We start from the raw sequence: 25318 nt of genomic DNA, 5'->3' as shown, positions 1-25318 counted from the left end.
CAGGCTTATGTCCAAGGTAAACAGGTGAGTTTGAGGTAAAGTTCAGTTCACTTAGTGGGGTTTCTACATCTATTCCGTCTGGTGTGGTCTATGGAGAATGTTGCATACTTCACAAGAACAGGGTCTCCGTAGTCTATCGCCTGGGTCGCCAAGTGCTAGGTAGGAACTGCTCAAAGTGTCCAGTTAGTCACCTAGTACAGTGCTTATTCTCCCTTAGATTCCATTAAAGTATTATTAAACACCTTGCCCCATTTACCCAGCAACAGAAATGTAAGCACCTTCTCTGAAGCATAGGTGCTCTCTTCCTCCCCTGAAACATAGATGCACTCCTCCTTACATTGTGACTTGATTTTCCGTTAAGATTCTTTTTTAACTTTTGCTCCATATCAGTTTTTCTTCTAATCAGGAATCTCCCCACAGATATTTCTAGGTCACCATTGCAGTAATGTTTATTTTGCATGGCTTCTTTGCATTATCAATTGTCTCTGGATGCCTATGGCTTGAAAACTCTGAAAACACTAGCTAATATATATTAAATTAGCATCGAGGTTTCATTTATTTATCTATTATCTCTTTCCTTCGGTGTTCTATTTGCTTGGTGTATGTAATGAGAATGGTCACATTAAGAGAAATATTTTGGTATTCACAAAGGACTAAATCAAAAAATATTATCAAAATATTTTGATGAGTTTCTTTAAAGTGCATAATAATTTGAATTTTCAGGGAAACTGTAACTTGATTACAAATAGTTTAAAAATAATGTGTATATTTGAATAATTAAAAATGAGTATAATAATAATTAATCCAATCTGTATGAAAGAAACAAAATTGCCTGAAAAAAACTATGGATATGCTAAGGCTATCAACATGAAGAATATTCACAATCACTAAGCAAATGCCACAAGTTTCAGAAACTTCCATGCTGTCTTAATTAGTAATTTTGGAATCAGCTATTTATTTCAATGGTCATCTATTTCTGGCCACACAAATGTTGAATTTTAACTTAAGTTTTCATTGGACCAGAATGACATTAGGAAAGCTAAAATTGGGATATATAGAATTAAAATTGGACTACATAGATTCAGGAGTTGACCTCTTTAATTTTCCTACAAGTAGCTTAATGAGAACTAAAACGTCTTCTCCAGTGAGATTTGAATGACAAGAGCTGTGGCCAGCTCCCACTCACCTTCACCTGGTGGATGGACACCAGCCCCCCCTTCTTCTCTGGCATAAATCCTTCTTCAAGTGAGATCAGAAGTTCATATTCAGAGACTGGAAACCAGGTGCAGGTTACCCACGCCTGGAGGCATGCAAACCATGTGTCATCAGACCAGCAGGAGAAGTAATGTACGATGGGTGTTTTGTCCCAGGCTACCCTTGGAAGAGCAGAAACTCCTTCCATATTGCTCTGTCCTACTTCCAACATCCTTCTGAGCCCAAAGGACTTCCAAGCACCCTGAGCCCAGAAAGCGTCTACACTTGCAAACACTCTGTCTAGGACCAGATGTCATGCTAATTCCCATCCCTCCCCCAACAAAGACCTTCTTTGCTAGCAGAGGGTGCAGACCCTTACCAAGCACATGGTCCCTTGCAGTTTTTTCCTCTCTTGGTCTTCCCTCCCTTCTCCAAAATTTTGACTTTCTATGTTTATTTCCTATTCTTTCTTTTCTTTGTTTAATTTTTGTTCTCCTGTTTTCTGCTTTTATTCTTTTTAAAAATGAGAAAAAATTATTGCTCCAATGTTCAAGTTTATACATACATGGATTTATTCTAAACAAAATATTCTTAAACACATCTCTGTGGTCAGTCTGCATAACTGTTCTCTCAATAACGCACTGCAAGCAAGCAGTAGGGAATGCTAGCCAAGCTTAAACTGTGAACATCTGGTTTGCAGAAGGCCGTGGATGACAGTGGAAGCTCAACATTGGTTTGCAGGGTCTGCAGGGGCTTAACCTCCAGTGAATTCCCCTTTCCCCATAATCCAGAAGTGTGAATAACCTTATTATTGAACAGCGAACATTGTAAAGCTGATTATGGTAGATGTAGTGAGTTTAAAATGCAGTATCTTAGCATTTGATCCCACTTTTCCCCCATTTTAAAGTTATTTTAGCTGAAAAAAAGTGACATGTCACCATAGACCAAGGATATGAATAACTCTACTATCATGTAGAGAACATGGGACAGGGGTTCCCCCCTTTCCCATTTCATATGTATTTTATTTTTTAATATTTTCAGCTTTTTTTCAAATTATTCTTTTTGTTTGTTTGTTTTACCTTTTGGTTGTTGTTTTGTTTTCTTTTGAATGTTTTTCTGCAAGAGAAATCCGGGATAGATAAAGCTTTAGAGACAATAACTAGAATAATTATCACTTTGGGGAATGGTCGGAGTGAGTGAGGGGAAACAGGGCGCTACTAACAGTGAGTACAAGGAAGAAAGTTTCTCAAACTTATTGTGGTCATTATTGTACAGTTCCTTTTAATATGACTAAACTATTGATTTATATGATGTTAATTTTATGCCAATAAAACTGATTAATTTCTAAAGTAGAAAAATATATCAAGATGTTTTAGCGTGTTCTACAATGTAGAATAAAATGCGCAAAAGTATTAAAAATGGTTAAATTAAAAATAAAATAATAGCTTCCGTGGTGTCAGCTGGATCAGTTAAGGTCAAGACAGAGAGGTCAGCCAGGAGTTCACAGAGGCTGTTTGGGGGGATTTCTAAGGTGTGATGTTCATAGATTTTCTGCAAGGGCAGAGGACCATGAACATTGCTTTGGTGAGGAAAGCTCAGGAAAGCTGTGCAGAAGAAAGTGTTCCGCCCTGACAATGGACTTGACCTTTCTCCTAGGTTTGCAAAGCCTTCAGACTAAAATTCAGTTATGAAATCTTGCCATTTACACATTATAGCTTTTCTCCTCAAACTCAAAGAATCCTTTAAAATAACACAATTTGAGTCATTTTGGAATGTCAAAACTGACACTTTCATGTCTTATAAATATGAGCACAGAATCCTTTATTTTATTTAAAATAATTTTATTGGGAGGTTCATAAAACTCTTATCGCAATTTATACATCAATTGAATCAGGCATGTTTGTACATGTGTTGCCCTCATTTTCTTCTAGACATTTACTCTCACATCAACCACTGTCTTCCTTCCACCATGTTTTCTGTTGTTCTTCGCCTGTAGAGGGGTGTGTGGTTATGTGTCAGTCATTGTGATCGGGTGTCATTTCTCCTTTCTTCTCTCCCACTTCCCCCTGCCCTTCTGGTATTGCTATTCCCATTCCTGATTTGGAATCTGTGTGTCGTAAGCTCCCGTCCTTTCTATACCTGTGTACATATGCCAGTCTAGTCTGAATTGGAAGCAGCACTGTGGTCATTGTATTGGGGTGGTGGTGAGGAAGCTTCAGGAACCAGAGGAATATAGTGTGTTTCATCAATGCTTTAATGCACCCAGGTGACTTCCTCTCCCCGTGAACCTTGTGTGTAGACTGTTGCACTGTCTACAGTTGGGCTTTGGATCTCTGGCAGCCCCCCTCACTCTCAACAGAGCACAGAATCCTTTAGCTAGGGTTAGTGAGATGGAAACACTGTTTTCCAGTGTATATAGACCTAAAAGAAGGGTCTATCAAGCAACAAAATCTCCGTATTTCAGGATTTTTTTTGAAAACAATGTTTCTATGATTTATGCTACAATACATTTTGACCTACCCTAGTGATGATATGTAGGTGTGATCAAGATTGGGGGGAAATAAAAATTCACCAGTTGCTTGTTTTAGAAAGAAAATATTGAGATAAAAGGATTATTAGATAATAGTGAAGAGTATCAAAAGTAATCATTTCCAACAGATCAGAAGGATTAGAGAGAGATGAAAGCCAACTAAGGAGGAAAGGGAGTATTGGGTTTATTGGGTTTTGTTTAGGACAGTTTTTGTTGTTAATTTCATAAGAAATTTGTTTTATTGTCTTTTCATTTTTAAAGTAGTCCAAAACTCAATAAACTGAACCTAAGTAATTAGTCTGATTCCTGGAACCTGCCAAGAAGAGCCCTTCAAATCTCACTTCTGTTATAATTTTATGATCTAAACCTCAAAAATTATGACACTATATTGTGGAGCTTAAAAGACTCCATTATCTGTTTAAAATGAAAAGCAAGAGAGTTTTTCCTTAAGATAAAATGCATATATGACCAAGAGCAACCATAGATGATGAAACACAAAGAAAGTCACTGAATTTTGAAAGCTAAATGCACTGGAAATTTTTTACAGTGCCTTTTATGCAGAGTGGTTGACATTAAAAAAATAGATTGTCCTTTGAAAATATAAACATATAATTAATACTACACAGTAGTTATAAAATTATGCAAATACTGAGCATAAGACGTCTACGTATCATTCTTCATAGAAACACATTCCATATATGAACTTACTTTTCTGGGGATGGTCTTAGCATAATCTCCAGCAATACATGGTCTTATATATGTACTTTCTGAGAACATAAGACATTGCTGAATGAGGAGTCTTGATTGCACAGTGACTTAGAATTTGCGCTTCTAACTGTAAGGTCAGCAGTTCAAAACCACAAGGCACTCAATAGGAGAAATGAAGCCTTCTAGTCTCTGTAAAGCCTTGTTTCCAAACAAGCAGTCTTATAAATTAGATGTCAGCAATGTCCATATGAAAGAAGCACACCAAATTCAGTCACTGAAGGACTGTTAGCCATATAATCCAAATTCAAAAGAGGGATTAGTATCAGAGCCCAAAGTGTGAGAATCCAGTTTACAGAAGGCTATGGATCAGAGTGGCAGCCCCAGATAGAGTTGTGGAAACTACATTTGTGGGAAGCAAACCTCTGGGGAACTCCCTCTATCTATAATAGAGGGATGGGAGGAAAGTGATTACTAAACAGTGTGAATTGGAAAGATGATATAGAATTTCAAAAGGATAAACCCGATTGAAAGGTTAAGACCTTGTCAGTTGATCCCAGCTCTGATCCACATTAGACTTGATCTGGTTTTCAACATTTTCTGAATATGTATTTTATTAGATTTTATCTCAGATAACCCCCATGTCAGGGGGTTCACCTTCTAAAATTTTTAATATTTATTTTTGTTTTTCAGTATGTGAAACTAATGACTGATGAACCTACAGGGACAACAAGTAGAATAAATAGGGATTTTTGAGCTGAGGGGGAAATATGGGACCATGAAAAGAGGAACCAATGTCAAGAAATCCAGGAAAGAAAATACTGTCTTAAAACTAATGGTGGTAACAATTGTAGAATACTGTTTGATGTGATTCAACTATGGAATGATATGATACACATATTAACTTCCAGTGATTTTTTTTTAATGCTCTTGTATCTGAAACCCCAGGGGCAATTCCATCCTGCACTGTAGCATTACAATGGACTCAATGTTAGTGAATGAGTTATTTCTGCGAGCAAAATATTTGTTAATAAAACATGTTTTCTTGATGTTCTTCCATCAACATTTTGTTTGCTTAAGCATTATCATACCTTTGGTACCTGCTTCCATCTCTTGTGAAAAAATTATAAAAGTCAACTACAAACAATGAGTTTATACACATAATGAAGGAAGAGTTGGAACCATTTAAGAGATAACAAGACAGAGCAGCAAGCACTAAATCAAATACTGCAAGGGAAATAAAGAAGGCTGCCAGGTGGTGTTGTCTATCTAGAAGAGATCGTTGCTGAACTAGAAGCAGTACAGCAGCCTTCCTGAGATTCACTTGAACTTAAAAAGACAACCTTATCCTCAGAGCAAAGTCTTTTAAGTTTGACCTAAAGACACTCCATAGATGTCCTGAATGATCCTGAATGATTTGTGCAGGAATGCAAAAGAGCAACTAAAATGTGTATACAGTTCAAAGGTTTCATACAGGAAACCATAGTATGAACCACCACCCCTCCCATGCAGAGCCACAATAGGAATTGTATCCATGAAAAAAGAGCTGAAAAGTTCAAACTTTAAGAGAAAGTTATGCGTGGGAAACAATATGTCTGTGGGTCAGCATATGCTAAAGATTTATTGGTCAGTTTAAAAGTTCCTAGTGCCTTTTTATTTCAATTGAGAGAATCCGCTACAAAACATTAGTAGTTTTGTTGTTTTGAATGTTTGTTTAAATATCACAGAAAGATATACTGGGCATAGCCAGGGTGGCCACTTGGAGAATAAAAAATCTTTGTGAAACTATGTGACAAGGTGGAAAGACTATTCAGAACTGGTTGGAAGAGTACCTGAGAAGAATTAATAAATCATTAATAATATATTATGTAGCAAATTACGTAGGACACCAATTAGTTATATATCAAATAGACACTCAACTCAGAATGGTTTCATCAGTTTTATTATTGTATAAAAGCACACCAGCAAACACAATTCTTTTAATTAACCTTGTGCTGTTTTGTGTTGTCATATTGATTCCAATTCATATGAGTGTGACTGCTCTCTAGAGGTTCCTAGGCTATAACCTTTAACACCTGGTCTCATTCCACTCTGCCACCATGGACTGGTAGGTCAGTTGGAAGACTGACCGTTTAGTTTGCTTTTAATCATTGTGCTTCATATAAAATTCTATAAATTAAAAAAGGAAACAATTTCCAAAACCATTACCAATTTTTTATCAGAGGCTTAAAGTGTGAAAAACACACTACAAATGACAGAAACTAATTTAGAATTTATAGTGGTAAGTGAAACACACTTGTAAGACAAGCATTAAAAACATTTTAAGTGAGGCAAATTCATTCAAAAGAGTGGTAGGATATTAAATTAATATTTCAAAATTAAACATCCAATATTAAATTTAAAACTTTTATTCGAATTTAAGATTACATTTAACAAATGACATACATTTTAAAACATTCCTTGCTTTTTATGTTACTTGAATTTTTTCATATCACATGCTAAACTGTCCTACAAAAAATAAAATTATAGGAAATATAAACATACACACAAATAGGACTTCTACTCATCACATTCTCATTTGGCTTACTGCTGATAATTTACCTCTCTATTTAGAATACTTAGAGTGGAAATGCAAATTGTCAGTAGGAAAATCAAACTAAAATAAACCAGCTGAAGTCCCTGAAAAATTGCATTTCAAATATGTATTATTATTACTCTTTTTTCTTCTTCAAATACAGATGGATTTTCCCACTGTATCTAAAGTTCAAGTAGGAGGTATATTGATCAAACAAAAGTATGGATGCCCTGCAATAATATTGAATATATTATGGGAAATTTGGGACATTGTTGAATTTTAAGAAATATAATTTATCTAAAATATCACACCGAAAGCACTTATAATTCTGAGCTATAAAAATAGCATGCCAAAAAGTTAACACATGTCAAATAAAGGAAAATAACTAAATAAATTAGTAAATAATACATTAATTTATTATTGAAAGTCCATAAATCAAAAGAATAAGACAAGAACACTTTATTTATTTTTTTTGAGGTTGGAACAGATTTATTAAAACATACAGGTGCCAGCAGAGAAACTATTCAGTGCTGTGTTCCATGGGGCCACTACTTTGTATAATTTTAAAATTATAAACAGACATATTTCAGAAGCCTTTGGCTAAAACAAATAGAAGAGTCATTTAGCACCTTCTTTAAAGACCAAGAAGAACCAGATTCTGAGCAGTACAAAGATCAAGTCACTGAATTAAAACAGCAGCAACCCCCACTAATCTAGAATCACGTCGATTTGAAACTAGAGGTGCCTGGGCAGAGCTAGTCGTTACAGCAATCGGAAGAGATGGGACAGGCATGCTCGTCAGCCTGTGGCAGCACTGGCAGGACCGGAGGAGCTGGGCTTGTCAGATGAGCATGTCCCAGAGGCAGCAGCAACAGAGAGCAGTCCAGCAGGCAGTGAGACAGGTGGACGAGCCCATGTCATCCCTTCTTTGGTCTTCCACCACATACACTGTGGTTTTAGGAGGCTCCTGAGGTCCACCCTGCCATCCATACTGAGGGTATCCTTGGTAGGCGTAACCCTGAGGAGGTGGGTAAGGTCCCCCCATAGGTCCTGGAGGGTAGACCTCAGGCCCCATGGGTTGCTGTGGATACGGTGGGTATGGGGCCGACGGATCAGGGCCCGGATACGGTGGAGGGTTCCCTTGGTTCATTGGGGCCTGCAAGTTGTACCTCTCCTCTCCATGAACGTGACGCTGGTTCGCTCGCTGGTTCGAGCCGGACTGTCGTAGGTGGCCTCCGAGGGACACGCCACACCTGTTTCCGAGCGAGTGAGTAGCGCCAGCGCTGCCGACGTCACGGCAGAGCCCCGACAAGAACACTTTAATGGGGATTTAATCACTTCACTTAAACATAAAGGAAACAAAGACCAAAACAGGCATGATCATGCATGCTGAATTACAAAATACAGATAAAAAGAAAAAGCCAAATTTTGCTTTTGATAACAGAGTATACTCAAATTGATAAGCAGTCTGAGGACTATTTGGGGAGGAAGCAAGCTAAATGAAAAGGTTTGGGGGACATGTTTGGGAAAATATATATGTATAATTGCTAATCTAACATGGTACATCTCAGAAATAGTGGCCAGGGAGAAAATGTTCCTAATCCTAGGTGACAGAGGAGAGACAAAGTGAGAATGGGCAGTTATCCATCATCAGAAATAGCAGCTCATTACTAACATGTAATGGAAATGCTTAGCGCTAAGGTATTTCAACTTGAATAGGTTGGAGAATGTTATTTAAATAAATTAAAATCATGAGTAACTAATGAGAATATTGGTATGTAAATGTATATGAAGATGATATGTGTATTTTTGAACATGTTGCAGTTAAGATGATAATGGTATAATAACCAAATTTGATATGTATTTATATAAATGCAGAAAAGTCAGCCACTAGGAAGGACAGGTGAAGCTGAAAATGGATACAGTCACCTATCAAGAAGAGAATCAGTTGATTGAATTGATGTTCAGATTGTTTTAAGAGTTGTAAGAGTCCCCAATGAAATGATATATTAACTTTTTTTTAAAGAAAGAAAGAGTTACAGGAGTATTGGTCCCTGAGGTTACAGGGAGAGTGGGGTGGGGATGGGGAGGGAAGATAGGAAGCTGATGGGATTGAACAACGGAAGTGTATGTGAATGATATATTGGATCATAGAACATATGACCAAAAACAGTCCTATGGGGAAAAAATGAATAAGATTTCCTTGGGGATATGGTAGATGAGGAAGGGGAGACAGGGGAGCTGATATCAAGGAGTTCAAGAAAAAAGAAAATGTTTTGAAACTGATTGTGGTAGCAATTGTACAACAATACCTGAGGTGATTGAACTATGGAATATTGTGATATCTATAAGAGCTCCCAATAAAATGACTTTTTTTTCAAAAAGGAAAGAGAGGAATATATACTAAGTGGCAATCAAACTTGAAAAAGAAGAGCAAAGTAATGGTGCTCAGAAGTTAAATAAGGATCAATATAGACATAAGAAATACCAGTGATTAAGAAGGCACTGATTCCCAAGATACCTCCTACCTCTAAGACAAGCATTTCTGCCACATATGTAGAGGAGCAAGAGAGGGCCACCACTGGAGGGATGTACCAGTAATATTGGGTGACACGATTATACCTTCAGAAAGACAGGCGGAATATAAACACGGTGTGCAGAAGGGAGTTCAGAAACCCAGTTGCCCAGGCAGTGGTCATGAGCTGGACACAGCACCCGTTTGTCATTATGAGGCTGTAACGAAGAGGGAAACATATAGCCACGTACCTGTCATAAGCCATGGCAGAAAGAAGAAAAACTTCATTCCTTATCTGGGCCACTAGGAAAAAGAGCTGCAAAACACACCCAATGAAAGAAATGTTTTGTTTCTCAGTCAAGAGTTTCTTGAGTATCTTTGGGACAGTGGCTGATGGACAGAAAATGTCTAAGAGACAAAAACTTAGTGTTACAACTGAGAAGATTGCTGTGTGTGTGAAGATGTTACTTGTATCTTTAAAAATAAAGAAGTGCAGATGATAGAATAGTAAACCAAATAAAGTACGTGCTATTGGAGTTGAACGTGGATTAAAGGAAATCATCTCCTTTGAGGAATATGTGCAACTGAGAATGCTTGTGGTCACAAGAAACTTAAAGGAGCAAAGATATATAGATTGGAAACCAAAATTTGAAAGGGAAAGATCAAAATGATTGCGCTAAGGATGCATATAAACAAGATAGTTAGGTAAAAAAGATACAAAAACAAAAGACAGATAGAACATATTGAAATGGAAATTAATATAAACATAATATAGGTGATTTAGAAATAGATGACATAGACATATGCAAATAGATGTCTATACAAATAGGTATATGTTTGAATATGGGTATAGAATAGATCCACATTTACTTAAAAATACTCAGTTTAAATCTCTAATACTAGAGAAATTACTAAAACGACTCTTGCCTCATAAAAATAACAGTTTTTTTTAGGATATAATCGAATCAATAAACTACTCATTTATATAATTGGTAAATTGTTGTCCACAAAACTGTGAGACAAAGAAAAGAGAGAGCGACACCAGTTGCTGGAGATGATAAAATTCTTAATAAAATAGAGAGTCACTTAATAGAAGGAACACCCTTAATGAGGAGAATTGACCTAATAATGAGCTCAGGAATAATAATTGAAAGAATGATGTGCACCAATGTGGAATTTTTAAATGTACATGCATTCCAATTTCAACACATCAAAGATGGCTCTATAATTCTATGTAGGTGCGTGTACATTTCTATATTGCATATAGATCCGTCCTGTATATATCAACAATATTATTCTTATAAGTGATTCTAAACTTTCCTATGGATACTCATTTAGTAGCATGATAAATGAATAATACCATCATCCCTGTAAACATGTATGGTGGCAAAAAGTTATTTTGAGATGCTCTTTCACTTCTGTATCTCTCAGGCTGTACATGAGGGGGTTTAACAATGGGGTAATGACACCATACAGCATGGAGATGATCCTGTCTCTGACTGAGGATTGGTGACTGGAAGAAGGAGGGCATAGGTAAATATCATTGTACTGCAGAACAAACAAACCACTAGGAGACGGAATGCACAGGTGGAGAAGGCTTTGCGTTTCCCTTCTGCTGACCGGATTTTTAGGATGGTGGATATAATGTAAATATAAGAGGTACCAGTGATCAAGAAGCCACTGATTCCCAAGGTACCTCCTCCCACTAAAGCAAGCATTTCTGCCACATATGTGAGGAACAAGAGAGGGCCACCATTGGAGGGATGTCACAATAATATTGGTTGACACGATTAGATTTACAGAAAGACAGGCAGACGTGAATATTGTGTTCAGAAAGGAGTTCAGAAACCCTGCTACCCAGGTGCCAGCAATGAGAAGGACACAGCATCCCTTTGTCATGATGAGGGTATAACAAAGGGGGAAACATATGGCCACATATCGGTCATAAGCCATGACAGCAAGAAGGACGACTTCTGTCCCTACCAAGAATGCTAGAAAAAAACAGCTGCAAAACACATCCAACAAAAGAAATGTTTTTCTTTTCAGTCAGAAGGTTCCTGAGCATCTTTGGAACAGAGGCTGATGGGCAGAAATGTCTAGGAGAGACAGATTTGCCAAAAGATAATACATAGATGTCACAGCTTTATCTTAGTTCCAATGGCAAGGAGAATGGTTCCATTTCCTACCAAAGTGACCTGATAGATCTCAGCAATGATCACAAAGAGAGAGTAGCGCACCTCAGGGAGATTAGAAACCCCCATGAGGATGAACTTAGTGACAGTGGTTTGGTTGTAGACACCCATCTCTTCTCTCCACGTGGGTCTTTCGGGAAGGAAATAAACAAGCAGACACAAATTATGCTCAAAGCCGAAGAATCTGGTAATGAGAAATATATGGAAAATTATTGTAATATGAATTTGATAGCCTTGTTTACTAAGATATTTCGAATATTTCACTGATTGTACACGTGATCCTTCTTTGCCAATTTATCTTCAGTTCCTTAAAAAGAGCCTTTGAATTTCACTTAATAGAACCATTGTTGACCCTTAGGATTATATGAGATTTCACAGTTCAGTGAGAGCTGATGATGAAATTCTCACCTTTGCTTAAGCCATTGTTATTCTCTGTATTATTATAATGTATGTATTTTTATGCACTATCACAATATTATCTATGCTGAAGAGGAAATGATGTATTATTCTTTGATATAGTAGATATATGGAAAAATATATGGTATAATAATTACATATTGAAATTAGAATGACTGAATTGTATGTTAACTCCCTTGAAAAGTATATAACTTTAAAATACTCAACTTGAAATATGAGCATTTTCTTGTTATTTCATCAAATAGTTTCCATAATTCATAAATAAATAATTTCTGTTAGAAAATATAAATTAAATCTAGTTGTTTGTGTAAGAATGTGACCCCAAAAGGAAACAGACACAGTAAAAAAAGGAAAATTAAGTAGTTAGTCTTTGTTAACTTTTTGATTATATTTAAAATGCCATATTAGCCATGAACGCACATTTATAAGAAACTTGGGAAAATACTTTAACTGAAGATTGGCAATTCAATTCTTCTGTGACTTTTTATGCCAAATTAAAAATTTCCTCTTTTGAATTTATTTTGAATTATGTTTTCATAAATTAGAATTAATATGTATATCAAATCATTCATATATCATATCATGCATATATCATATCATAGCACAGTTCAATCATGTCTAACAGATTTGTACATTTACTACCACAATCAGTTTCAAAGCATTTTTTATCTACATGAACACCTTGACTTTGTATCCCCTCCCATTCCTCCGCCTCCCCCACAGTATTCTGTTCCCACCCCTGCCCCGAAACCCTGATTCTACTAATTATATTTATAAGTTTATCAATCCTGGGTTTCATATATTGATAAAGGAAAAGACATATAACATAACTACAAAAGGGTTATCCCACCCCCTCAATGACCTAAATCCTCTGAGAAACCCCTAATATGTACAAAGAAAGAGGAAACCAAAGCAAACCCCAATACGGAACATATTGGAAACCAGATCATGTCCAGCATGCATCAAAGAGGGGATCTGCTGACAAATTTTATCTATTCAAGTCAGATTTATACCATTGTTTTTCTGCACTTAACTCTGAAAGCAAAAATAACATATGCATGATGACAAATTCCAAGAAAACATAAAATTAGAAATGGAAAGGCAAAATTCCCATTGAGGGTCCACTATATTTCTTTTGCTTAATGGAAACTACTGATAGTTTATTTGGCTGAGATAAATGTGAAGTATGAATAATACAATGAATTCATATTTATTTCTTTTAACACATAGAAATATCTTACTTTATACAATTTTTTAGCTCAGCCAAAATTAATACGAGCCATGGCAGTACTTTTGTGGTGTTTCTACTGTTTCTGTAAGCAGCACTAGACACAAGTTCTGTAGTGTACTGCTTTAAAAAATTGCTCCTGTGAATGCTTTTAGGATCATACTATGATTACAATCACTACACAATTAGTTAATCAACCAGTTTCTTGAATGAATGAAAAATATTAATAACTACTGGGTCAAATCTAAAATACTTCATATTCTGAAAAACAATGATAACGGTTAGTCTATAATTATATGATAATAATTTGAAAATAGAATAATTTAAAATTATAGAAATCACGATTGTTATAAAAATAAAATTGTGAAAGTTTAAACAGTAATCTTTCCACTTACCTTTATGAATTTGATCACTTTTTGTCTAAATGAGAATTTTAAGAAATAAGTCAATACCTAAAAAACCAATACTCACTCTGTATTATGCTACATTCTCAACATAGACACTCTAAGTAATTAGATATTTATTTATATTTATAAATAACACTTTATATCAGTCTTAGAATAGCTAACATTGAATTTTAAACTGGTTCCTTAATTGCAAAAAACTTCACACCATCATACCATCTTTACAAAATTAATTTTTTTCTTAACTTAGTCTATAAATTAACGCAGTGTTTTCTTCTACTTTACATTCCAGATGTATCATTATCAATGTTTAGTCTAGACAAGAAATATAAAATGAATCAATGAACTAAAATGTAGCAGTAAAGAAGAGCAAATGACTTGTTGAAACATAAAAGCCTTATTCTAATGTATTGTACAATTAATTTTATACTCATTTTTCCCTAGGAGGTGGATAAGTTGAAAGTTGGAGGGGGATTATAAAGGGAATAAGGTTATCATCTTGATATTTCTAAATTCCCACCAATCAAAAACTGGACACTTCTTTTACCATGCAAGTTGAAATCTAATTTTTAGAATATTTTCTTTCTTTTAATACTTTTGGTAAAGATTTGCATTACCAGACAAAATTAAAGAATAAACCATTGCACTGTTTTTGTTTTTTTCTTTCTTTCATGGAAAGGATCATTTAAACAAACAGTCTAACATAAACTTTTGTACTTTGTGTTTTTCATGCTAAATTAATTTTAACAGTGTTTTATTGTGCTCTTACACATATTTAGAATTTTGAGAGTGTAAGACAATAATGATAGGACTGCTCATGCTTTAATGCAAAATTAAGTGAAATTTGAACCGTATTTCAATTGTAACTACCTGCATAATGCTTTCCACAAGGAATGTAAGCATATGTAAATATACACAATAAATAATTATTTTAAGAACAAATGAGTTCACCCTAGTCCTCTGAGTAAATCATCAATAAAATATGTTCAATAGAACTTGATCTTTGATCTCATTCTCTTTTTCTAATTATCCTTTCTTATAACAGAAATTCTAGTTTTCAAGAATATCATCTTTTTCCTCAGTTACTCTAGGTTATAATAAATATATCTTATATTTGTAATTATCACAACAGTTTTACTACAACCACTAACAAAGTTCAAGAGTATTTTATGTTTATTTATTCTTTAGAATATATTTTATTAAATTGTATAAACAGTACACTATATTTATATACAATTGGATATTTTTTCAATATTACCACATTAGAAATTTGACATACAATAAACTTGTGATTTTTCTTTTTACTTGATAGTATAACAATTTTCCTCAACTTCGATAAAATCGTATTTTTTACAAAAGAATATATAAAATGTATGCTTAGCTATTTCATTGCCATCTCATTTCCATTTGCCTTATTCCTAACCATGATAATAATATAATTTAAAATATTGTGATTGTTTTTCTTAGATTATATTATTAACTGTTTATCTGTATGTATTTTAAGTTTCTATTCCATATTAAAGGCAGAAGAAAACATGAGATCAGTGACAGATGCTACGAATAGGAGCAATAGTGGAATAATTGGTCTACAAGATCAGGACACCATAAACAAGTGTACAGTTAAAATAGTGAAGGAATTTCTGGAACCAGATGCTCCCACCATAATTAATGAAAATCAAACACACAAACATGAAACAGAAAGGACACCAATTAGACTAAACCCCAAGAAGAATTCACCAAGTCATACAATAGTAAACATTTCAAACTTTGAGGGAAAGGAAAAAAATTTTAACAGCAGCAAGAGAAAGGAAGACTCAGATCTATCAGCAGAAACCATGAAGAAGAGGAGACAGTGGAGCAACATGCTACAGAAGTCAACAGAAATATAAGACTACCCAAGAATTCTTAACCCTGCCAAATTATCCATTAAGATAGATGGGGACATGAGGGTGTTCCAGGACAAGAAAAACTCCAAGAATATGATGAAAGACACCCAACCCTGTGGAAGAAAAGGGTCAACTCACTATGGCCAGATGATCAACATCCCACAAGCACAAGCAGTGGACCACCATATAGCCCAAATGCATCGAGAAGTCAATGTGCCAATAAATATTACCAAGATAACAGGACCTCAGAGGGAAAAGAAGACAAGAATGAAGCCCCCTACACAAACACAGCACACTGATATGAACAGAGATAGGAAAACACAGAAAACACAAAGCATTAGGTGACAGCAATGAATCCACTTATCATGATAATAACTCTGAAACCCGATGGCCTCAATTCATACATTAAAAGAAAAAGGCAAGAAAACTGGCTCAGAAAACATAACCCAACAATCTGTTGCCTGTTAGAGACACATCTTAAAGATACAGAGAAAAATAAAATAAGAATAAAAGGCTGGTGGAATGTATACTAGGAAAGAGCAACTTAAAAAATAGCAGGGGTGGCATTACTAATCTCCAACAAAATTGACCTCAAGGTTTGAACCATAAATAGAGACAAACTGGGGCATTATATAATGTTCAAAGGATCGGTAAGCCAGGAAACAGTAAGCATATTGTAAATTTACCTTCATAACAATTCACCAGTGAAATTTGTCAAATTATTCAAAAGATGATAAAGAAACCATAGATTTCACAATCATAGTAGGTGATAATAATACACTGCTATCAGAGAAAGATCATTGAGAAAGAAGTTCAGCAAGGAGGCTATAGAGCTAAGCAATACAATTAGGCAGCTGGACCTGATAGACATATATAGAGCTTTCCATCCAAACTCATAAAAAATTCACATTCTTTTCAATCTCTAATGGCTCATGTTTCAGAATAGACCACATGCTGGAACACAAGTCAAGCCTGAGTAAATTAAAACATATTGAAATTATTCAGACATTTTGCTTAGATCACCTCACTATAAGACCAGAGATTAATTAAAGGATGACCAGAAATGCAAGAGTAAACTATTGGAAGATGAACAATCGTCTTCTGTGATATGAATTTTACTTGCCCAGATTAGAGAGAAGGTTAGGAAGTTTCCAGAAACTTGTGAAAATGGGAATACAACGTATCTAAACTTATGGGATACTGTGAAGGCACTTATCAGAGGCCGTTTGATATCAATAAATGCATATATGAAAGCAGAAGAGAGGATGATGACTGATACGTTAACACGGAACCTCAAACAACTACAACAGAGTTAACAGAACAATCCCTCCAATAGCAAAAGTAAAGAAATAATTAAAAAAAATTAGGCCCGAGTTCTACAAGTGGGAAGACCAAAGTATGACATAAACATTTATTGCATCAAAAAGTGGGTTTTATGAAAGGATCAACAAAATTGACAGACCACTGGTGAACCTAACCAAGGAAAGGAAGGAGCAAATATCAATAATGAGGATGACGGATGAATCAGGGAACATCACAACACACCCCAATATTAAAACGATAATCACAAAGTACGGTGAAGGAGTTTATTCTTTTTTTAAAAAACATTTTATTAGGGGCTCATACAACTCTTATCACAGTCCATACATATACATACATCAATTGTATAAAGCACATCTGTACATTCCCTGCCCTAGTCATTTTCTTTTTTTCTCCTCTTTTCATTTTTTACATTTTATTAGGGACTCATCCAACTCTTATCACAATCCATACATATACATACATCAATTGTATAAAGCACATCCATACATTCCCTGCCCTAATCATTCTCAAAGCATTTGCTCTCCACTTAAGCCCTTTGCATCAGGTCCTCTTTTTTTTTTCCCTCCCTCCCCGCTCCCCCCTCCCTCATGTGCCCTTGGTAATTAATACATTGTTAGTTTGTCATATCTTGCCCTATCCGGAGTCTCCCTCCCCCCGCCCTTCTCTGCCGTCCCTCTCCCAGGGAGGAGGTCACGTGTGGATCCTTGTAATCAGTTCCCCCTTTCCAACCTGCTCACCCTCCACTCTCCCAGCATCGCCCCTCACACCCTTGGTCCTAAAGGTATCATCAACCCTGGATTCCCTGTGCCGCTAGCCCTCATTTGTATCAGTGTACAACCTCTGCCCTATCCAGCCCTGCAAGGTAGAATTCGGATCATGGTAGTTGGGGGGAGGAAGCATCCAGGATCTGGGGGAAGGCTGTGTTCTTCATCGGTACTACCTCACACCCTGACTGACCCATCTCCTCTCCCAAACCCCTCTATGAGGGGATCTCCATTGGCCGACACTTGGCCCTGGGTCTCCACTCTGCACTTCCCCCTTCATTTAATATGATATATATGTGTATATATATATACACAGATATATATATACACATATATCTTTTTTTTTTTTTGCATGATGCCTTATACCTGGTCCATTTGGCACCTCGTGATCGCACTGGCTGGTGTTCTTCTTCCATGTGGCCTTTTTTGCTTCTGAGCTAGATGGCCGCTTGTTCACCTTCAAGCCTTTAAGACCCCAGACACTATCTCTTTTGATAGCCGGGCACCATCAGCTTTCTTCACCACATTTGCTTATGCACCCATTTGTCTTCAGCGATCCTATCATGGATGTGTGCAGCCAATGATATGATTTTTTGTTCTTTGATGCCTGATAACTGATCCCTTCGGGACCACTCGATCACACAGGCTGGTGTGTTCTTCCATGTGGACTTTGTTGCTTCTGAGCTGGATGGCCGCTTGTTTATCTTCAAGCCTTTAAGACCCCAGTCACTATCTCTTTTGATAGCCAGGCACCATCAGCTTTCTTCACCACATTGACTTGTTCACCCACTTTGGCTTCAGCAGTTGTGTCAGGGGAGTCAGCATCATACAGTTCCAATTTAATAAAAGAAAGTATTCATGCATTGAGGGAGTGTTTGAGTAGAGGCCCATGGTCCTCCCACCACTTTAATACTAAACCTATAAATATAGACACATTGATCTATTTCCCCATCCTCCTATATATATTTGCATGTACATGTCTTTGTCTAGACCTCCATAAATGGCCTTTGACTCCTAGCTCTTTCCTCCATCTCCCTTGACTTTCCTCCTGCCCTACTACCATGCTTCGTCACCACCTGGGCTAGAGTATACCTCTTCTCTACGCAACCTTACCCTTGATCATTCCCCACCAGGCCTCACACTCCCCACTCTCTACCATTTTGGGCCCCATGTTGTTCTCTTGTCCCTGTGTTTGTTAACACCACTTCCTTACCCCCCCCATCCCAAGTACCCCCGTAACTGTCGGTCCTGTTGTTTTTCCTCCAGATAGTTCACCCAGCCTGTTCTATTCAGACAGACCTGTGGAGACATTAACATGCACGAAAACAAGACAGAGGAAAACAAAGCAACAGTATACAAGGAGTGTATTCTAATGATTTCAAAAACCTGAAAGACATGAATAAATACTTGGAAAAGCAGTCCCTCCCTAGACTATCCCAGACAGAGGTCAAGAACTTCAACAACGCCATAGTGAAAGAAGAAATAGATATGGTTATCAAGAAGGTAACAAGAAAAAAAAAAGCCTCAGGATCAGAAGGCTTCTCGGGGAAATTCTTCCAAGCATTCAGGGAAGAGTTGCCACCGATCCTCCACAAATTATTGCAGAACACAGAAAGGAAGGAAGACTCCAAAACTCATTCTACAACTGGTATAACTTTGAAACTCAAGCAGGTCAAGGATTCCACTACAGGCTGATATCACTAATGAACATAGATGAAAAATCCTTAAAAAATTATTGGCCAATTGAATACAAACGTATAAAAACCATCATCCAACATGATTGGGTGGGATTCATCCCAGGGATACAGGTATGGTTTCACATGTAAAATCCATGAATATTATACACCATATGATAAGGAAACAGGTAAGAACCGCACAATAATATTGCTAGGTACATAAAAAGCATTTGAGAATATTCAACGCCCACTGCTAATAAAAACTCCCCTGAAGATAGGAATCCAAGGAAAATTCTTCAAGTTAATGCAAACTATGTACTAAAAGCGAACAGCCAACATCATAGTCAATGGAGAAAAGACAAAAAAAAACCACTGAAAAAGGAGAGAAGACAAGGATGCCATTTGACCACACATCTATTCAATATAGTACTAGCTAACACCATAAGACAATCAAAAGACATTAAATGTATCCCACTGGGAGGAGAATGAGGTAAAACTATCAGTATTTGCAGACAATGTTATTTTATACTTAGAAAATCCCCAACGCTCCACAATAGGTGTACTTACAGTGATAGAGAAATATGGAAGAATGGCAGAGTACAAGATCAACAACCTGAAGTCTATTTGTTTGCTCTATACATTGGACAGGATTTTGGAAGAGGAAATCAAGAAGCAGTACCCTTCACAATGGCCCAAATAAATTTAATACTTAGGAACATACTTAATCAAAAATCCTAAGTCCTATACAAGAAAAACTACAAGTTCCTATAAAACTAAAGGAAACCAAAAGTGACCTCTACAAACAGGAGAACATCCCATGTTCATGGACTGAAAGACTCAACATATTATGCATATCATCTTCCCAAAGAACTCTGTAAGACTGACATTATTCTGATTCAAATACCAAAAACTTTTTCAAAGAATTGGAAAGAGTCACTGCCAATTTCATATGGAGAGGGAAGAAGCCCAGAATTAGCAGAGAATTCCTCAAGAAGAAAGATAAAATCAGAAAACTGGCATTACCTGATTTTAATGCCTAACCCCCAGCCACAGTGGTCAAAAGAACATGGTACTGGCATAATGAAGACACTCAGAGCAATGGAAAGAACAGAAAGCTCAGAAGTAAAACTGTCTGCATATAGACAACTGATCTTGGATAGGGGTCCTAAAAGCATCAAGTGGGAGCTGGATGTCCTCTTTAACCAGTGATGATGGAAAAAATGGATATCCACATGTAGAAAAATAAAGCAAGATGTTTACCTTGCCCCATGCACAAGAACAAGCTCAAGGTGGATCACAAACTTGAAGTAAATCCACATACCATCAGGATCATGAAAAAAGGAATCCAAATAAGCCTAGGATCATTGGCCCAGAGAATACATAGGCTCACTGTTATTGGGAAGGGTACACATACAGATGAACTGGCAATCAACAAATGGGATTAAATAACAATAAAACACCTCTGTGGATCAAAGCCTTCACCCAGAGAGCAACAAGGAAACCAAAAGACTTGGAGAGGACTTTTTAGCAATGTCATATTATACAAAGGGCTTTTTACTAAAATGTACAATATTCTCCTGCCCTGAAAAAAAGGAGGGAAACAGTTAACCCTCTGAGGGGGTAGGGGAAAAGAACTGAAAAGAAGCTTAAATAGGGAGGAGACCTGTATAGCCAATAAACAAATGAGACAGTGCGCCTAATCATTAGCCATAAAAGAAATGTAAATTAAAACAAAAATGAGATACCATCTAACACTCTGAAGGTTAGCCCAAATCAGAAAACCAGAGAGCAGCAAATGTTGGAGGGGATGTGGCGAAATAGGAACTGTCCTCCACTGCTGGTGGTGGTGTAGTAAATACAGACACTGTGGAAAGCGATCTGGCAATAGTGAAAGAAAATGAAATCAATCTATCTTATGACCCAGCTCTACGGGAAATATACTCAAAAGAGGTAAGGAATAAAACACGACTAGTTTTCTGCACCCCTATATTTAGTGGGGTACAATTCGCAAACCAAAAGAGAGAAAAAACCTAAATGTCCTTTGATAGATGAGTGGGTTAGTATACTCTGGCACATGCACACAAGGGAGTACCATGAAGCACTAAAAACCTGGGACAATCACATGAATCATGTCATTTCATGGAAAGACTTGGAGGGAATTACGCTAAGCGAGGTCAGCCAATCACAAAAGGACAAGTATAACCTGAATCTCCTGAGGTAAGTATAATCAGCACGAGAGCTATAGAAGAAGACACTTATCTCAATATATGGGTGGAAGTACACGTCAGGTGGAGGTCAAACCAAAACCAAGCAGGTACATGTAAATCCAACATAAAGAAGGCGATGGGGGGAGGGGTAGTAGGAGGGAGAAAAGGGGTGGAGGAGAAACTGAGATGATGGCATGGGAGTAACCGGACACTAAAAAATCCATGGGGAGAGAATTGGTTGTGTCACCAACAAATTGGGAGTATGCATTCAGACACCACCTCGGTGCACCAACTAGGAAGGCAATGCACTGGGTGGAGGATTGAATCAAAAGATTGGGCTGCAGAACTGGCCCCAACCACAGTCTGTATAACCTCCACCCTAGAAATATGTGCCACAGAAACAACACAAAACCTTCAGGTGGGGCAAAGGAGCCAACTTACCATGCCCTCACAGAAGCAAATTTAGGAGGAAGAAGAGAAAGGGACACTCAGCCTTGACTCCATATTGGCAAACAAAGCCCGGAGGATGCTATCCCTCCATGGAGCTGCTAAGGAACAGAGAGCACTGTAGGACTGCCAACAGCTCAAGACATGTTCCCTAACTGAGTGACTGCAACGGAGGACAATAATGGGGACAGGATACAGAGATAATGTGGCCTCAATCACTCACAGCGGGACCGACCAAAAAGGGAACATTACATATCAGCAATTGGGGCAAAGCCAAACCAGAAGCCCCTAGACAAGCCCCATGTTAGACTTCAGGTTAGGAGGGGCCTCCGCAGAAATGCTGCAGGGCGAGGACAGAGATTCAAAAAGGACAGTGGACAGACCTGGAATGATGTATGATTTATTTTCTTTCTCTCCTTTTCTTTTTTCTACCTTTTGTTTTCTTATTGTTTGGACTAGGACTTTGCTGGCTTGCCTCCTTATATAAGCCAGACATGGGAAGCAAGTTCAGGGGAGAAAGCATTGGTGCTAATGGCCCCAGAGAGTCTTAGGGGGAATAGGGGGTGGCGGAAAGGTTGTGGTGAGCAAACTACTCCATAGATAGTGAAACAACTAGGGAATTTAAACCAACAACTAGGACATTGTAGGGATCCTGTGGGTTTTAGAGCAGCACCAATCTAGGTGAGAGGAAGTATTAAGAGGTGGAACATGGTGGTGGGGCAGGAGGAGGCAAAAAGAAACATAGGAAATCTCTAGGAAGCAAAGGCATAGAGTTATTAACATAGATGTGTGCTTATGTAAATATATTAATCCATAAAAGTAGAGGCATTGGCCTACGTCATATATTTATAAGGCAATAGTCTGAGGCTGCGGATGGGCATTGGGCCTCAGTTCATAACCTCCATCAATACAAGAACACTTTGTTCTAAAAAATGGCATTTTGTAGTGCTCACACCTTCACCCCATGCCACACCTGATCACTGAAGACAAAATGAGTGTATAAGAAGATGTGGTGAGGACAGCAGATGGTGCCCGGCAATTAAAAGATATAATGTCTGGTCCTAAAGGTGTGAAGTTTAACAAGTGGCCCTCCAACAGTGAAGTGACAAGCCTACATGGAAGAAACACACCAGTCGCTGTGACCATGAGGTGTCATCAGGACCCACTAAAAGGCATCAGAAGATTCATAACAAATAACACTCAAACAAAAACACGTTGGTGAGAAAGAGGGGGGGGGGGGGAAGAGCAGAGACTCAAAGCCTATGTGTAGACAAAGGAACATCCCCCCACAGAAGTTTCTCAGGGAAGAGACGAGTCAATCTGGGTGCCATAGAGTACTGATGGATCATGCAATATACCCCTGGTTGCTTGAGGCCTCCTCATCCCCCACTATCATGGCCCCAGAGTTGCTTCCCACTCTGGACTCAATTGGAGCATGCACATAGGTATAAGGAAGAGATAAAGCTCACGACACACAGAACCCAGGAACCGGAATGAGAATAGCTTGAGTCAAAAGGAAGTGGGAAGGGGTGTACAGGTCACGAGGAAGGGACTACCAATAGCAATGAATGGCACATAACCACAACCACCACTCCAGAGGGAAGAATAGCAGAAAACAGAGGGAATGGGAAACAGCAGTTGGTGTGAGATATGAAAATAAGAACAATCTCTAATGTATTAAGGGGACACATGGGTCAGGGGAGGGAGTGAAAAAGAGGAACTGATCCCAAGGACTCAATAGAAAGCAAATATCAAGAAGAAAAATGATGGCAATATATGTACTAATATGTCTGATACAATTGATGTATGTATTGTAACAAGAGTTGTAAGAACCTTTAATAAAATGGTCTTGTTAAAAATAGTAAAGAATGCAAAAAATAATCAAAATTGGAATTAATATAAAATGGTTCAACAAAACACTATTACTTGTTGATTGCCCATTTGAAATACATTTGGATCTAAGTCCATCTTTTACATTCATTCTTTTTTAAAATATATGTTTATTATGGGATTTTAAAAATCATTTTAGGGACCCTTACATCTCTTATCACAATCCATACATCCATCAATTTTGTAATGCACAATTCTATATATGCTGTCATTATTTTCAAAACATTTTCTTTCTCGTTGAGCCCTTGGTATCAACTCATTTCCCCCTCCCCTACACTCTCTCCCTCATGAACCCTTGATAATTTTTTTTTCATGTCTTACACCGACTACTGTCTCACTTCACCCACTTTTCCATTGCCTATCCCCCTGGGAGAAGGTTATTTGTACATACTTGTGATTAGTTCTCCAACCACCTCCTTACCCTTACCCTATTGGTATCTCTTCTAGGTATCAATAATGATCCTGGTATCATTATTGGTCCTGAGGGATTTATCTGTCCTGGATTCCCTGTTGTATTGTGAGCTCTTATCTGAACCAGTGTACCTGCTGTGGTCTATTTGGATTTGTAAGGTAGATTTGTGATCATGGTAGAGGCCAGGGGTAAGGGGCAAGGAAGCATTAAAGAAGTAGAGAGACGTTTTATGGTTTATCAGTGCCATACTGCATGCTGGCTAGCTCTTCTCTTCCTTGCAACCCTTCTGTAAGACTTTGTCCAATTGTCTACAGATGTGTTTTGGGTCTCCACTCCACCCTCTCTCTCATTCACATCGATATGATGTTTTGTTCTGGGTCTTTGATGCCTGATACCTAATTCTATGGAAACCTCATGATCACACAGGCTGGTGTGCTTCTTCCCTGTGGACTTTGTTGCTTCTCAGCTAGATGACCCTTTGTTTATGTTCAAACTTTTAAGATCGCAAGCGCTATTTTTTTTTTTTTATAGTCAGGCACCCTTAGATGTCTTCACCACATTTGCCGATGCACACATTTTGTCTTCAAGGAACGTTTTCACAGTGATTGTGTTCCTATTTGTCAATTCTATCTAAGTAGTTTGAAACTATAAGTTATAATTAACATAGTGTAGTTGTTCTTTTTCTGTTTTGTTTGCTCTTTTCCTAGATTTCTAGATTCCCTGTCCTTTGCCACTTGGTTCTCCAGAGGAATGTCAGATCCAGCTTTCCTTTTTTTTTTAATACTTTTACTTGGGACTCTTACATCTCTTATCACAACTCATACATTCCTACAATGTGTCAAGCACATTTGCACATATGCCACCATCATTATTTTCAAAGCATTCTCTTCCCACTTGAGCCCCTGTAAAGAGCTCCCTTTTTCTTCCCCTCCCTCCACTGCCTGCCCTCCCTC

General features: G+C 37.4%; 1 protein-coding gene and 2 pseudogenes across 1 annotated transcript; all 3 read right to left on the bottom strand.

Moving 5' to 3' along the window:
* Positions 1-6412: 6412 nt before the first annotated feature.
* On the bottom strand, positions 6413-10081 carry LOC142440429 (olfactory receptor 5V1-like; annotated as a pseudogene).
* CYSTM1 (cysteine rich transmembrane module containing 1) lies at positions 7818-8285 on the bottom strand. Its single transcript, XM_075543305.1, has one exon. The coding sequence runs from the start codon at positions 8152-8154 to the stop codon at positions 7846-7848; it is 309 nt and encodes a 102-aa protein (XP_075399420.1). The 5' UTR covers positions 8155-8285; the 3' UTR covers positions 7818-7845.
* An 800-nt stretch (positions 10082-10881) lies between the features above and the next one.
* Positions 10882-11822, bottom strand: LOC142440428 (olfactory receptor 5V1-like; annotated as a pseudogene).
* Positions 11823-25318: the final 13496 nt, after the last annotated feature.

This window comes from Tenrec ecaudatus, chromosome 2 (assembly GCF_050624435.1).
Source record: "Tenrec ecaudatus isolate mTenEca1 chromosome 2, mTenEca1.hap1, whole genome shotgun sequence".
Taxonomy (NCBI): domain Eukaryota; kingdom Metazoa; phylum Chordata; class Mammalia; order Afrosoricida; family Tenrecidae; genus Tenrec; species Tenrec ecaudatus.
This window is presented reverse-complemented; position numbering and strand designations above follow the sequence as displayed.

Coding starts and splice junctions, on each gene's coding strand:
- CYSTM1 (XM_075543305.1), bottom strand. CDS start 8,154: ATGAACCAAGGGAACCCTCCACCGTATCCGGGCCCTGATCCGTCGGCC.